General features: G+C 37.5%; 1 protein-coding gene across 2 annotated transcripts in view; it reads right to left on the bottom strand.

Moving 5' to 3' along the window:
* Positions 1 to 15,217, bottom strand: part of LRP6 (LDL receptor related protein 6) — a 130,257-nt gene that overhangs the window by 102,256 nt on the left and 12,784 nt on the right. For both annotated transcript variants that reach the window (XM_068401150.1, XM_068401151.1), the window contains exon 2: positions 11,594 to 11,987. In XM_068401150.1, the coding sequence (XP_068257251.1) occupies positions 11,594 to 11,987 (394 nt within the window). The remainder of the gene's footprint in view (positions 1 to 11,593; positions 11,988 to 15,217) is intronic.

Here is a 15,217-nt window from a genome sequence, read left to right as displayed (position 1 = left end):
AATCCTGACAAGATCAACAGAGCAGTCACAAGTAACACATGCTTATGAGGGTCACCAGAGAAAAGCCTCTGAAAGAGTTACACCCAAACAGAGTTTTTCTGTAACTCCATTCACTTTTTAACGGGTTATCTTCCGTAACAGATTTCAGGCACTTCTTATTGGTACATCATTTGGTGTATGTACTGTTAGTATTTACACTGGTGAACTCTACAGTTAAAATATGCATACACACACATATGTCAACAGCCACATGCATGCACACGTGGGCAAACATACTGTAGTCCACCATCTTTACAAAGCCACATCTCTTTATTCAAAGTTTTGGCTGATGTTATGTATTTCTAGGGTGCCACATGTCTAATTCTCTAAGGGAGCTTTTAATATGTCATTTATAAGGAGGATGAAGGGAACAGGCAAGATGTTTTGGGAGATTTTACAAACCATGCAGGTGGGTGGGGGGAAGAGTCCCAAACTACACTAATCCACAGTCTGTCTCATGTTGTGTGTTTTGAAGAATCATAGAAGACAACTAATACTTTCACAGCCACACATGAGAAATTCAGCTCATAAGATTTAAACTTTAGATTACTAGCAGTTGTTTGCAGAGGGACAGGCTTCAAAAGGAGAAGAGCAACAGAGACAAAGAACTTAAATAGGAACCAGAGCTCAAAAATCTTAATCTTCCCACCCTGTTGCATGGGTGGCCCTTTAGCATCTGTAATCCTATTCTCACTGAAGAAAATGGGAAGACTTCTGTCTCTGTACCTGTACAGCTCCTGGATGACCATAAAGCCTATCAAACCTCGAAAGTCACTGAGCCTTTCTCCCAGTTGTTGCTTGGCTCCATTTCAGGTATGTCCTGCTGGACATTTGAAAGCTGATGCATAGAAATCCTCTACATTCTGACCTGGGTTTTCCTTGTTTAACCTTCATTAGCTAATTATCTGTGTGAGACCAGCTGATAGCATCCATTTTATATGAAGGGGGATACAGAGAAAACAGAACATACTACAACAGGGCCTTGGGACACAGTTTACAGGCAATCTGCTCCAGACAGGGGAACTTGAGACTGGGAGCGAAGAGCTCCTCTCTTTACGTTTCACAGTTATCAGCAAGACTGCCCTTCGGCTACTTACCAGACAATGGGCAAAATGCTCTGGTTACCTACGCTGGTGAGATTTCACTGATTTAAATGAGGCTGAAACAAACATATTAATATAAAGGCCTCTGTTTAGGAACTCACAGTTTTCCGAGTGTCATTTCTGCCTTGAAATAGAAGAACATTTTGATGCAAGTAGACAATTCTTCTCTTGTTAAGTAACAAATTTCTGTCAAACCTCAAGGACACATTGTACTTTCATGCTTTCATAGTATCCGTCTCTTTAAATCCAAATTCGGTTTGTAGCTATAAAACGTTGATTAGGACTATATAATTTATTTAATGCTAAAGCTTTTAGTGGTTATGAGCAGCGATCAGACCTTCACTAAAACAAATCTCTGGTTTCGCTGTTGACTACTTAGCCAAGCCGTTCTGTGCCTGCCAGCTGAACGATGAGTGCTGGCTTGAACACCACATCCAGAAATCCTTCTCCTCAGTCAAACGACTACTTTTATGCATGCGTAGGGGCCAACAGAGATTCTCAGTCAGAACCTCCAGCCATCACTTCTGGCCACAATAAGCACATTATTAAATGCTGTTCAAAAGAGCGTGTCAGGCTACCGCAATAAAACAACAAATTGTTTAATCAGGAAAGCACAGTAAAATCAACACACAACCCGTACTTTACACAGTTAACAGAACATTTGTGTGAGATCTCATGATCAGGTGAAGTACCAGTTCACACACTCACAATAAAACCAGACAACTCTGGATTGTTACTAACTGCTCAAACTCCATCATATTTCAAGTGTTCACAGGAAGAAATAGGCGAGTTTTGTTTTACACATCTGAAAGTGCTCCTCCAGGATCTTCTTTTAGTTTGAGACCTACCGGAGCCCACTACTTTATAAACCACATGTACCTCTTGAGCAAATTCCCCCCGCCCCCCGCTTCATTTTTACCTCAGACTAATCACGCTTATATCTAGATCTGAACACGTACTTCACAGAAAGTGCATTTTTTTAATGTACAGAAGAAAAATGCATGCTGAAAATAAACATCAAAATAGCATCTTTTATTTCAGCTTATTCAGAAGTTTGCCAGAGTTTAACCTCAAAGTTAGACAATGATATAAGATAGTTTTATTCTACAACAAAGAAACACATTTTTAGTAAAAGAACCTTCTACTCGAGAACTGAAGATATTTCTATGCATCACTACAATACAGAGCAAAAGAATCATGCAAGCTCAAATTGCAAGACAGCTTTCTTTACTTTTAGGACAATTTTTAAACAACCTGCTACAGCAGAGATAATACTTATCCTTTAAATAAGAAAAATAAATTTCACACTTACATAGATTTATTTAGAAAAAAAGCTCTCTGACTTAACAGTGCTTTTAGTTGCATAATCTCCTGTCTTTACCACTTCTTGCTTGAAGTGACAGAGAAAACTTAATACAAGTAATACTTTATGCTGAAACATGGAATTAAGATGTAAAAGTGAGAAACAACAAGGTTCCCATGAGAACTGAAAATGTAAAGTATGTGTTAAAGAACCCTGGGGAAAGAAAGGGCGGGGAGAGGGACAAACACACAACAACTCAGAATGGATGCTTTTTTTTTTTTTTTTTTTTTTTTTTAAGAGTGTGGTGTTATTAAAGCATTAAGGTCCAGAAAATGTGTTACTATTCTTTCTATTTCTACTCATCAGTCCAAAGAAAAAAAGGGTTCCACATTATGGGTTGTTGGGTTTTTTTGGGGGAGGGGAGAGATGTTTTGGGGGTTGGTTTGTTTGGTTTTTTGGTTTCAAGGTGCAACACAATTAGCATATTTTAAGATACAACTAACTAGACACAGACACCACAAATACATATTACATATACATTCTCACCCACACGTATGCATTTAAAGCACACAATTTAAAATCTAGAGCATTACTGTGGAACAGCATCACTGGCTCATCTGAAGTGACTTGCTCCAACAGAAAAGGCTCAGGTTTTTCTACTGCTTTCTTTCATTATGAAACACCCACTATGGGGCCAGATGTTTTAAAAAAAAAGCCTGGAAGGGGGCATCCCATACCGAAGAAACTCGACAGAGAGGCTACAGTAATACAACAAAGAGTTAAATGGAGTAATTCTCCAAGCATCAAGCAGAAATCCAAAGCACTAACTTTTGCTTTGCACAGCTCATTTTTAGGTGTTTTATACACAGATCCTGAAATGGTAGAATTGTACCGCTTCAGACACAGGCCCAACTAACAACCCTGGCATGCCAACTGTAACGTGAACCATCCTCCTGTCCTGGGGTCACCGCACAAGTTCTAGAAACACTTATTTAGGTATTTTATTAGGCCACCTCATAATTTATGTCCCTGGTATGTCCTCCTTTCTTACTAGCTGCACTGTAAAAGCTGCATTTGCTCGACATCCTCTGTACAATGCATTATCCCGTGACATTTTATCTGACCACTCTACAGAGAAGACAGTACTGAAATACACTCATTCTCCACAGGGATAGTCTTATTTTTTCCAGGAACGCAGCCAAATAAAGATGGTTCTTCTACAGACTTTTTTCTTTGTTAATCATGCCGAACTTTCATACAGCTAAGTGCTATGATTTTCATTTTTCAAACAAACTTAATCCACAGTTTATTTAAAGAATATTATCTGTCTGTTTCAAATCAAGCTAGCGAGTGGATTTATCAGCTTTCTCCAAGAAATGAGCTATAAATCAATCTTTTTTGTCAACAACATAAATCCAACAGTCAACTTCCTCCTGAGGAACAAAGGCGACTTTCTGCTCCATTTTCTACAATGCAGATCAAAACCTCTGGTCTAAAGTTTGGACTAAACTTTAAACTCTAAAATGGACACATTTAAGTCACTCCCTAAAACACTGCGGGGAGGCTGAACACAACCCACAACCAACCAACCCTATCTTGATTTTAAATGAAGAAAACGTAAGATTTGTTTCCTCCAGCATTCCTCCTTCCATCCACACACTGTACAGCCCATGGACGAGCAGATGCGTTAACAATACAGCCAGATACTACCATGCTCCTCTTATCCACTGCAGCTCAGGCTGAGTCCACATTAAACGTTTCCGCTGCAAATGCACTTGTCGGGTGTACAACGTGTTGGCCGATACATCGCAGCCAGAATTGAGAGTATAATCTCAGTTTATGGCAGAAAGTCTGGTTTTGACAGCAAACCTTATTTAGAAAGGGAAGAAGATGGTCGCAGGATGAACAAAGAAAGATTAAACCAAAATGCAATGAGCTGTATTCACTAAAGGTTAATTTTGCGAATAAATTTCTTCTGGTGCAGATCTGCTTTAACTCTCGCTGTCTATAAGGCTCATCATTATTTCCAAAAAAACTCCCCTCTAAAATATCATGCCTTGAAATAGTAAAGAGATTACAAACAAAACATTTCTGTAAAATGAAGTATAAAAATAATTTCCTGCAGCAATTTGCAATTACTAAGCTGAGTCAGCTGCAATGGTTTTAGTGAGCAATTGAAAGCTCTCTCCTACAAGTCTTATTAGATGTCATGGATTCCGAAGTAATGATTTCCTGACAAACACTGCCAAGTTATGTAAAAGATATCTGGGGGGAGAGGAGGATTAGGATTGTTTTTTTTACTCTGGCCCCTTCCCCAGATATTCCTTTAAAGCCACTCTGCTTCCTTAACAGCAATGCTATTTTGAAGTTCTCAAGCAAGAACACAGAACAAATAATATATCAGATTATAACTCTCTACTGTAAATTAATATGTCCCCTTTGAGTTCCTGATAATAGTTATTAAAAGTTGTCTTACGATTATTTTAATTTTTAAAAGTGTGTGAACAAACACTTTTTAATTAACATCTAGCTAGTAATGCTTACCTGAAGTCTAAAATCATGATTTTAAAAATAATTTTCCTTGTGTTCACTCAGCATAAAGCTGCATTCAAAATGTTGTTAGTGAAAACTTGTTTGTTCACAATTTATTTTTTTTAAATACAACAGGTCTTCATGGTCTAGACTTAGATGCTAAGTTATAATTGCAGGGACTGAAAATGCAGATAAACAGAAACATGCCCAAAGACTCATCACCAGAGGTTATGCACGCAGACCAGAAATTACTACCTCAGTTTAAATACTTAGTTTTACTTATTAAACAAACACTGCATGCAAATATCTGAAGTATACATTGATAATTTACAGCAAGTTGCATAAGGTTTACTAATTCTTATCACCGCAACACTGAGGTACACATTAAGGGACAGGCCAAATCATCTTCTTGGATGTTACCCTAAATTGTCAACAGACTGTCATTTAACGTACCATATTCACATGCCTCACCACAACAAGTCCGAAACTGAAGACATGAAGTGAAAAAAAAAAACAATGAACTTAGTGTTTTGACAAACTTTACAGTGTTTCAAGATGCTACTAGCTTATTCACAGGAAAGTTGGCAAAAGGGAAAGCACAGCCCTCAACTGACCCAGGCCACAGTCTTGTTTTCTAGCCCAAGCACTGAACGAACGAGGTAGGGATGAAAGGCTATTTTCAAACTTGCCTACAGCTAAAAGCACCTACAACTTTAAGATACCTGAGTCTGTAAGAAAAATGTTGGTCCTGCACAAATCAATTCTGTGCACTCTAGTTTGATTTCTAACAAGCCAAATCTCTCCCATCTCCTTCCACAAAGAGAAAACTAGGTAAAACACCTGAAAAATAAAGAAAATACATTAGTGAATATGTGAGTTCCTGGCAACCTCTGGCAGTAGGGTGAGGATAGGCAGTCAATGGCAGTAACATCTAAAACCAGCACAGCAAGATTTACAAGAGAAGTCACCTCTCCAAGCCTTCACTCTGTTTTAAATATGTGGGCTTCTGGTTATTTTCTGGTTACCTTCCTTCACCTCCTCCTTCAGATGAGGTGAAAAGAGGAGAAGAAAGAAATTAACATTTTGAGCTGTGCCATAAAATGATACCTTTACAATTTTAGCATCTAGCCACATGGAAATATTCTAGCATTTGACTGGAAACCAGCATCACATGAACCATACATGACAAATCTCAAACAAACCTTGCAAGTTTTGTGAAAGAACCTTTCAAAATGAACAGACTGTCAATGACATTAAAACAAAACAAAAAAAAAACCAAAACCTAGAGTTAATATTCAACGCTATTACAAGTAAATTAATAGTGTGTGTTCTTGTTCCCAGAAGCCACAAAGATCTTCATAGGACCAAGAGCCAAACCCCAAAAACCTTATATTTCAGAAACAGAGGGTGTTATAGTAATTCTGGGCCAGAAGATGGCAAGGATATTTCAGGTGCCATGCTAGCCTCTTGCAAGATAAAGCACTGCTTTGCCTGCTGTTGTGTTTTGAATCATGCAGTATAATCCTGGCCTAGGCCATCTTCTCTGATTTGTATTCTCCCATGCCTAGAGATTCAGGTCACCCAACAGTCCCTGTTCTAGGATCATCCAGCTACTAGCGACACCGGTGCTGTATTTTAGATCTTCCAAGAGTTATGTGTAGCTCAAGAGCCAAGGCAAGCCACTCCTGATGCAGAGTCATCAGGACAACCTGTGCAATACTACTGCAATCTTTTGTGTTAGCTTAATTAAGTCACAAAAAAATACCTTTTGGTTTGTTTAATATCCTAGCTGTTACCAGAATTTAGTGATGTATTTGCAACCAACATCATCATCTGATCAACAGAGCCTCCTTAGGTGAAGAAAGATTAAATACACCTTTTAAATCTATGTGCCAACGCCACAGCAGTCTGCAGATTTCATATCAGCTTAACACTTGCATATAAATCACCTACAAAACCTCAAAATTAACTCCTTACTGCACAGGCCAGGCTATACAGCAAACGATTAGCTGAATGCACTGATCTGCTGCCTGTGAAATACGTAAGTATCAGCAGAGTAGCAGCAGAGAGATTTTCAGCCAGAAGTAACCTGTTCAAGGGAGAGATGGCACCAAGCAAGAGAAGCTATGAAGCAAAGCCTTCAGTTATTTGCATTATTTTGGGAATTTACATCTAAGGTGCCATTTTATATAATACTAACTTGCATGCAAACAAAAACCCTTCACTGAATGGGTGAATTGACAAAGAAATTCTGAATTCTTGCATTTAAAAAAATTTTTTTTTTTTTCCAAATCAAAGATACTGTAACTATTAGAACTGTTCATTTTCCTTTCCGTACCTTGTTGTGTAACATCTACCACTCAGCAAAAAATACTACCAGTTCCCATGAATTTTTTGTTATGATGTGCAAATGTAAGGCCTGTACTACAATTGCTTTTGTGCTTGACATGCTCAGACGCAAGTTTCCAACTTTCATAGAAGCAAAAGAAGTAGGTCCATAAAGAAAGCAAGCATATATATATTCCCTGCAAAGGTATGAAAAAAAATAAGAGAAAAGTCTGCTGGGGGAGGGGTATGCATTAAAACTGAAGATCTTCCCCAACATGTTAAGTACTTCATCCAGAAATCAACTTCAGCTGTCATAAAAAGTGTTGCAGCTCTTTGTACTCTAATTCATTCATTAACTGAAAACCTTTACAACCCAAAAGCTTTATGAGAGTTTAACAATTAAGGTAACTCTATAGAGTCACTTGATTTAAAACATGTCCTGGAAAGTAAGCAATTAGTCATCACTTCTAGGAGGCACTTAAAATTCCCTTTGTGGTGAACAACACATCTAGAAGTGAGAAAAGCCAGTTCATTTTGATAGTGCTTCTTCACTTCAGCTTCTTCAGAAAGCTGATCGAGTTGTCTAAAGGGTAATTTTTGGGGAACTGTAACGATGATAACAAAGTCCTTTCCTTGAGGACAAAAGGGCTGAACAAATTTAAAAAATAACAAGAAAACAGCAGTACAAATATACCATCCTGCATTTTCAAGCAGTATTCGCTCAAGAATCTGAATAAATATGCCTTTTTTTTTTTCCTCCATTTTGAGTGCTGAAGCAGAAAAACCTCTTTTCCACCTGCTCAACTTTCATGAGAGGAGTTCCTAAATCTGGTGCTCTCCTGCACTTGGTGGTCTAACACCTGGTCTTTCCCTGGCAAAAAGTCAACATTAAAGTGTCAGAGTATGTATTACTCCCACCTGCTGATCTTAAGAGGGTCTCGTGTTTAACACAGGTCAGGAATAAACAGTTTCAGAAAGGATGACTGGGACTGAAAAGCCTTCCTGAAACTGTCCTGAAACCCCCCCGGGCTTACTTCAAAAGAAGGCTGAACAAGCACCCCATTCCCTTCCTCTTCAGCTGCGGTCCCTTCTCCTCTCTCTTGGTACACACACAATATTTTATTATCAAGACAACTAAAACAGAAAAAAGTAAAGTAAGTTATAGCATATGAACGTGAAAAATGAGAAGCTCAAACCTCAAAATGTACACAGGAGATGGCCAGTAAAAGGAGTCTAGACACTTTAGATTCTGATGGCTTCCTAGATAAAAATACCAGAGTAAAAATTAGACTTGGCTGCTGTGTCTCAGTTACCAACTGAGAAATATTTTCCATTAGTAAATGTATTGCATTTCTCGTTATTGATAACAGACATGGGAACCAAGACTAACTTCTACTCCAGTATTTCAGTCATACGTATAATCTCACACACAATTAATAGGTGGTTTTGGCAGTGGTAGCAAAGGCTACCCAAACCAGTTATTCTTTAATTGCCACTACTGTTGCTGTAACATGCTCTGAAAGGGTCCAATCATATTCCTCCAAACTATCACAACAGCACTGAGTAGCGACCTTCAGAGAATGATCATTGAGTACCCTACAACAGACATGTTGCTAAGAAGACCAGTGTGTTGGTGAAACATTTGATTTTTTCTACATGGGACGCTGCCAAGAAAATGCATTATTCATGACTACATATTTGTGCTAGCTTATACTGTTCTTAACATTCCATTTCAAAGCAGGCATTTTCATGTATTCAGTAAGATAGACACATATAATAAATACACATGTATTTATAAATACACAAGCACAGAACAGACAAGTAGTTTGGTACTTAAATCAACTTGATCGTGAAATACTTGATGTATCCTACTTTAGATCAACTACATTTGACAAACTTTAATGAAAAATTGAACTTGCGGGTAATGATGACCTTAGTGTAAATTTCGCTGCTAAATCATTTCTTTTCATGAATTGCAAGTTTATAAAACTGCATCTGGAATAACCATCAACTGAGCATAATAGGAGACGGATTAGACTGCAGGAAAACGAGACGGGTTTTGCTTTTCCAAGTTTCAGATTTTATTAACTGTTCTTGGATCCTTTTATGGCTTATTCCTACCACTGTCTGACAGGAAACAGTGTGAAACCAAAAGACATTTACAAGGCTAAAAAAAAGTGTAAATATTAGTGAAAGAAGCATGCATACAAGAACAGTTTGGGAATTTTTTTTTTTTATTTATATCCGTGTGCCAATGCCACTCTTCCACCTATGTTTCAAGCTTTGGAGGAAGTTCTGAAATATAACCAGATTTATTAAAAGCTGAGAGGTTTTCTGTTCTAAAACTGTGTAAGAGAATTGGAATTTTTGCAACTGCAATATGGTAAGACAGAAAGTGAACATCAGAAAGTGAATATATTACTGTATCACATTCCCAAATCATTCCCTTCATATAACAACTTAGAAAGTGACCTCTACAAAAGAGCTAGAAGAAAAAAATATTTTGTTCTTCAATTACAGTTGTTGGAGGGTTTTTTTTGTTTTGGTTGGGTTTTTTTGTTTGTTTTGGGAAAGGGGGGATGGTGCTTGGGTTTTTTGTTGGAGTTGTTTTGTTTTGTTTTAAATGTAGGCATAATGAAGTGTTTACTCCTACTGCTTTAACAGATCATCAGTATGGAAAAAGTAAGTTCACTTTACCTTTGATTTATTTCATTTTTCTTCTTGTAATTTCCTCTTTGTGTAAAGTATTATGAAAGAGTGCAACAGTACACAATCGTCTAGTTTTGAACACTGAGCAGATTACTGTACATATTTGGAAAATACAAATACTCTTCTAAAAAAAGACCAACTGGCTTGACAACAGTGCATTATTCCTAACTAATGAGAATCTCTGTCTCTCTGGCTATAAGCCAAATAAAAAATACTTTGATTGTGCTTTTCCTCCCTTTTCTCTCTCACTTTTGGGATGGTGGGTGGAAGGGGCATGAGCATTACATCTTTTCTTGCATTCTTAAATGGTTTTAGAATCTAATAAAATAAAACTAATGCTATCATTGGCTCCAATTTGTAAGTTTATAAGATACCTCATAAGTTGTTTATAAGTTTATAAGATAGGAAAAGCATAAATCCATCCTTCTGTTATTTCCAAAGCTGGAAATATAAGTAATACAAAAGAAACACCTTTCCTGTTTATATATCGTCAAAGGCCTATTGAAACTGTGGAAGAAAATATTCAAGATATGGTATTTCTATAAAGTTGAGGAAAGAAGCCATGTTTTACAAAAAGACCCAAACATGCAAGTTCAACTAATTACAATGTAAAGAAGCTGCAAGCCACTAAAACAGCCCTCATCTTCCAAAGAAACAATGCATTGATTGCCCCCCTCAAAAAGTTGACTGGAAATGGCAGCACAATAGATTCGTTTTCTTGCTTGTTCAGGAAAAAAAGATAGTATAAATAAGATTTATACTACAGATAAAAAAAAACAACTATCAAATGACTACACAGCATTAAGGATATTTCATTAGTCTTTCACTTTGGGAGACCCGTCACTTTATTCCAGATGACTACCTACAGGGTAACCTCAAGATAGCCATTTATGTAGCATCACCAAAAACACCACTGAATTTAGCATTTCTGGCAACCACAGCTTTGTCCCAAGAACAGAACAAAAAGATTACACTGTAAGTCACGAGAGCTGAGAAGAATTAGACATGTTCTAGAATGGGCTAAGCCAAAACACAGGACTTTTAAAAACAAAAGTTCCCTGAAGGGTGGGAAAAGGAACACTTCCGTAAATTTTCTGGTTAATTGCTAAAACATGTCTCATTGTTATTAATACAGCATATTTATTTCTCTCATTTCTTCTGCTATTTCAATAAAGCATAAATATCAACAACGAACAAAGCTCCAAAAAAATTCCGCTACTTGACACTGCAGAGAGGCACAAGCCTGTCCACAGGCAGCTGATGGCCTTTCAAGCAGATTACATTGGATTTTACATTAGAACTTCTCCATTTCTGTTCATCTTCTGCACTACTGCCAAAATAAGTTTTTAGTACTTTTTTTAAAAGTTTGATGATTCCTAGTTGTTCACAAATCAATATGAATGCGATTTCAGAAGTGCAAATCATTTTCAAATCACACTAACAGAAAGAGAAGCAAATAATGCAAAATGGCTCAGGATAACCTTGATAACAGTACCATCGCTTATTTAAAATCATTCAACAAACAAGAACCAGCAGAGATTTTAATATTTGTAATTATTTTGTTTTAACAAAGACTTACCCTCTTGCAGGATCTAAGGCAATTGCTCTGGGTTGATCCAATTCTTGCCAAAACAAAACTTTTCTCAGTGATCCATCTAAATTAGAAACTTCAATCCGATTTGTTTCAGAATCTGTCCAGTATAATTTCTCTCCCAGCCAGTCACATGCCAGCCCATCAGGTGACAGAAGTCCAGAAATGACCACATTTTGTACACTCCCAGATTTATTGAACTCTGTTCGTTTAATGGCTTCTTCACTTACATCACTCCAGTATATCAACCCCTTTACAAACACGAAGTCCACTGCTGCTGCGTCCTCTAAGCCACCCACAATCACCGTGGCGTTCTCCTTCCCGTTTGCAGCATCCACCAGTCGCAGATCACGTCGGTTCGCGTACAGCAAGAGTGGGGCAGCTTTAAATGGGAGAAATAAGGGGTGGGGGAACAGACAGATGCATTAACACCACTCATATGAAGGATAACTTGCACTATGATCGCGCATCAGGCCCTAACTACTAATTGAAGAATTTTTAAAAAAATTTTTAAAAGGTGGGGTGTCATTTTAAAGTCTGACTAAAAAGCACCGCTCGAAGCCTTTCAACAGTGCTACAACTCAAGATGGTAACTTCGTAATGGGCAGCTCATTATTCTGGGCTGTGCATTATGCCCCCTCCCTGGCAGTGTTTAAGGCCAGACTGGATGAGGCTTTGAGCAACCTGGTCTAGTGGGAAGGTGTCACTGCCCATGGCAGGGGGGTTGGAACTAGATGATCTTTAAGGTCCCTTCCAACCTAAACCATTCTATGATTCTATGATTATCAAAATAAAATTAAAGAAGAAGGGAGAGAACAAAGAAAACAGAGGTCTGAAGTGCCCAAATGACTCTGTTCTGTAGGGAAGGATGCTTAAATAAGAATCTGAAAGACAAGGGTAAAGCAGTTTTCTAAGCACTCAGTCCTGGTCCACCTTGAGCGAAGATTTTTTTTTTTTTTTTTTTTTTGCTAGAGTTTAGTAATATACACCCCACTTCTACAAAAGCATAATTCATGTCAAGCTATCCAAGCTACCTGTGTGTTGATACTCTCCAAAACAATGTATCTTGGACATTTTACATATAATACATACAAATACAAAATTCATTGCACAGCCATGAGATGAATGTTATTTTAGAGTGTTGACGTTGGTATGAGGAGGTAGGGAGAAAAATAAATCTAGAGGAATGGACAACACTGAGCTCTTTCAAACTCAGCTCTACCACTCCTGTTTAGTTGTCTAACACAAAGGCTTTATTTTCTACACTTTATTTGCTTACTCTATCAGTTTGCAAGGTCTGTATATTTTTCACACACAACACCCAAGATGACTAATGAAAAGTAGTAACAATGAAAACAGATAGTTTCTTAAATGTAATATGGCTGTTTAATTGTCCTTAACCACAAGCTATATATAACATTATAAAAATTCCAGCCTCGTTCCTACTTCAACAAAAGGTCTAGAAAAATACTACAATTGCATAAAGCAATCACATCCTTTTAAACCCATGATAAGAAAGCATTTCTACCTTTCCCTGTGTTTACTCAGGCACTGTAGCAAGAGCTGTACAGCAGCATTTAGATACGTACTATGACTGGCATACTAAATGCTCCTCTACCTGTCACCACAGAAATTTAAGAAAAATCTTACAGATTTATTCACCAGCATAGGTGGGCACTTTAAACTTCTAGCATGATATATGTCCTAACCAAAAGGCTTACATTTATAGAACAAAAGATATGCATGGTTGAATAATGTCAAGGGCTACACTGCCAGAAAAGGTACAGTTCCTTGTATGAGAAACTTACACTGAAATTGGAAATACTAACACATACTTCAGAAAATTCAAAAGCTAGTTTCCAAGATCAGACTACTCCCCTCATTACCACAGAACTGTTTATCAAAGACACTGCCACATGCATATTGGGGTAAGCTGAAGGAACTTAGGTTCCTTAATCTACCTCCAAATAAACAAGTTCTGCTATATATGTTTGGAAGCTTTTTACGCTCTTCCTTTTTTTAAAAAAAACAAACCTAAATTGTTTAGGCTGTCATCCTAATTTTAGTAACACTGAATATAAATTGATTTATGACAATCTTTAGACAGACAGTTACTAAAATGGGAGAAGGGGGAAACTTTGTTTTTAATAATGCTAAATTTGTATTCCCCACTCCAGAAAGTAAGTTTTTATTGTGCAGCAAAACATTCAGTTTAGAGATTTTATTTCCATGGAGAAGTGGTAGACTTCTTTAAATTAGAAAGCAGAATCCTTATATTAAGTAGGTTTATTACCTTACTTTGCTATCTCCTTCCCTTCCTCGTATAATTTCCCACCCCCTAAAGATTTAAAATTAATTACAGTAGAGTTTCTTGAAGTGTAGGCTGCTTATGATGACTGCATTTTTCAGAAAAAAGTATTCAGTAAACTGAAAGCAGTAAAAAATAGATATGCCATAAAACCCTCTACTTTTTAAAGTCTGCATACAATTGCAACCTGAAAAATCTAGTTAATAGCCAGCTCAATGTCATCTAGCGCACCATAGGAAAGCACGCAGCCAACCGGCAGAGCTCTCTCTAATAAGACAGCATGCCCAGCATCTGAAAAAAAGGTAAATCCACGCACAAATCAGTCCAGGTTCCATTATTATGTGCAACACGGAGCAAGAATACCCATGCACACAGCATGCACTGAATTGGAACACCAGGCATGTCAAGTGTAATCACCGAGGCCTGAAGGCACTGCTGAGCCTAACACAACCGCATTGCATAGGTTATTCACTCCTTGCTGGAGCTCAGATCTGGCTGAGGAAAGACTAGACAAAATGTCCTCTTCATGAATGATACAAGTTATTTGGATGAGGGCTCAGAAGAAACACAGCTACACTTAGGATGTATAGTTTCATGCAGATTGATTCAAAGCCACAACTTGTAACACATTCCGCAGGGCTGGCAGATGAGGATATTAAGCTTTCCAATTTGTTGCAACATTCAGGAATGAAGCATGTATCACCAGTATAATAAAAAACAGGTTTCCTCCCCCATCCCCTCCAACCCTTCCCAGAAAACACGAAAGCTTCAATATCCTATAAAACCCAGTTACTGATGTTGGCAGCATTAGTACCTAGTATCATCTTTGCCATTTACTTGACTCAAACAGCAATGCTAGAGGGAAAATTGTGGCAGAAGATCCCATCCTGCCCCATATAACTCACTTTGAAAGAAGCACAGGACACTGAAAAGACAGCTTTCTTGAATAATGCAGTTATGAACTATACTAATAGCCTAAGGGAGGAAGTCCAAGAGAAACTCCTTTCAAAGCTAGGCAACTGTTTTGCAGTTTAAGTTATAATAGGGCAAAGAGATAAAACTCAGATTTTTTTTAAGTAGTCGAAGCTGAACTCTTTATGCATGTTTCTATTTCCCTTTCTATAGACATCACAAAATACATATTTTAACTCTAACAAACAATAATACATTGAAGAGAAGTACACATTTTTAAAAGTAAAAGAAAAAACACCCATCTTAGAAATCAACAACTGAAACAGTAGTGAATATTACCATGTCCTTTATCACCTGAGAGATATACATGTAGTTTATTCTTCTAATTAAAG

Source organism: Nyctibius grandis, chromosome 5 (genome assembly GCF_013368605.1).
Source record: "Nyctibius grandis isolate bNycGra1 chromosome 5, bNycGra1.pri, whole genome shotgun sequence".
Lineage (NCBI taxonomy): Eukaryota > Metazoa > Chordata > Aves > Nyctibiiformes > Nyctibiidae > Nyctibius > Nyctibius grandis.
The sequence above is the reverse complement of the archived record's forward strand: the minus strand, read 5'-3'. Positions and strand labels throughout refer to the sequence as shown.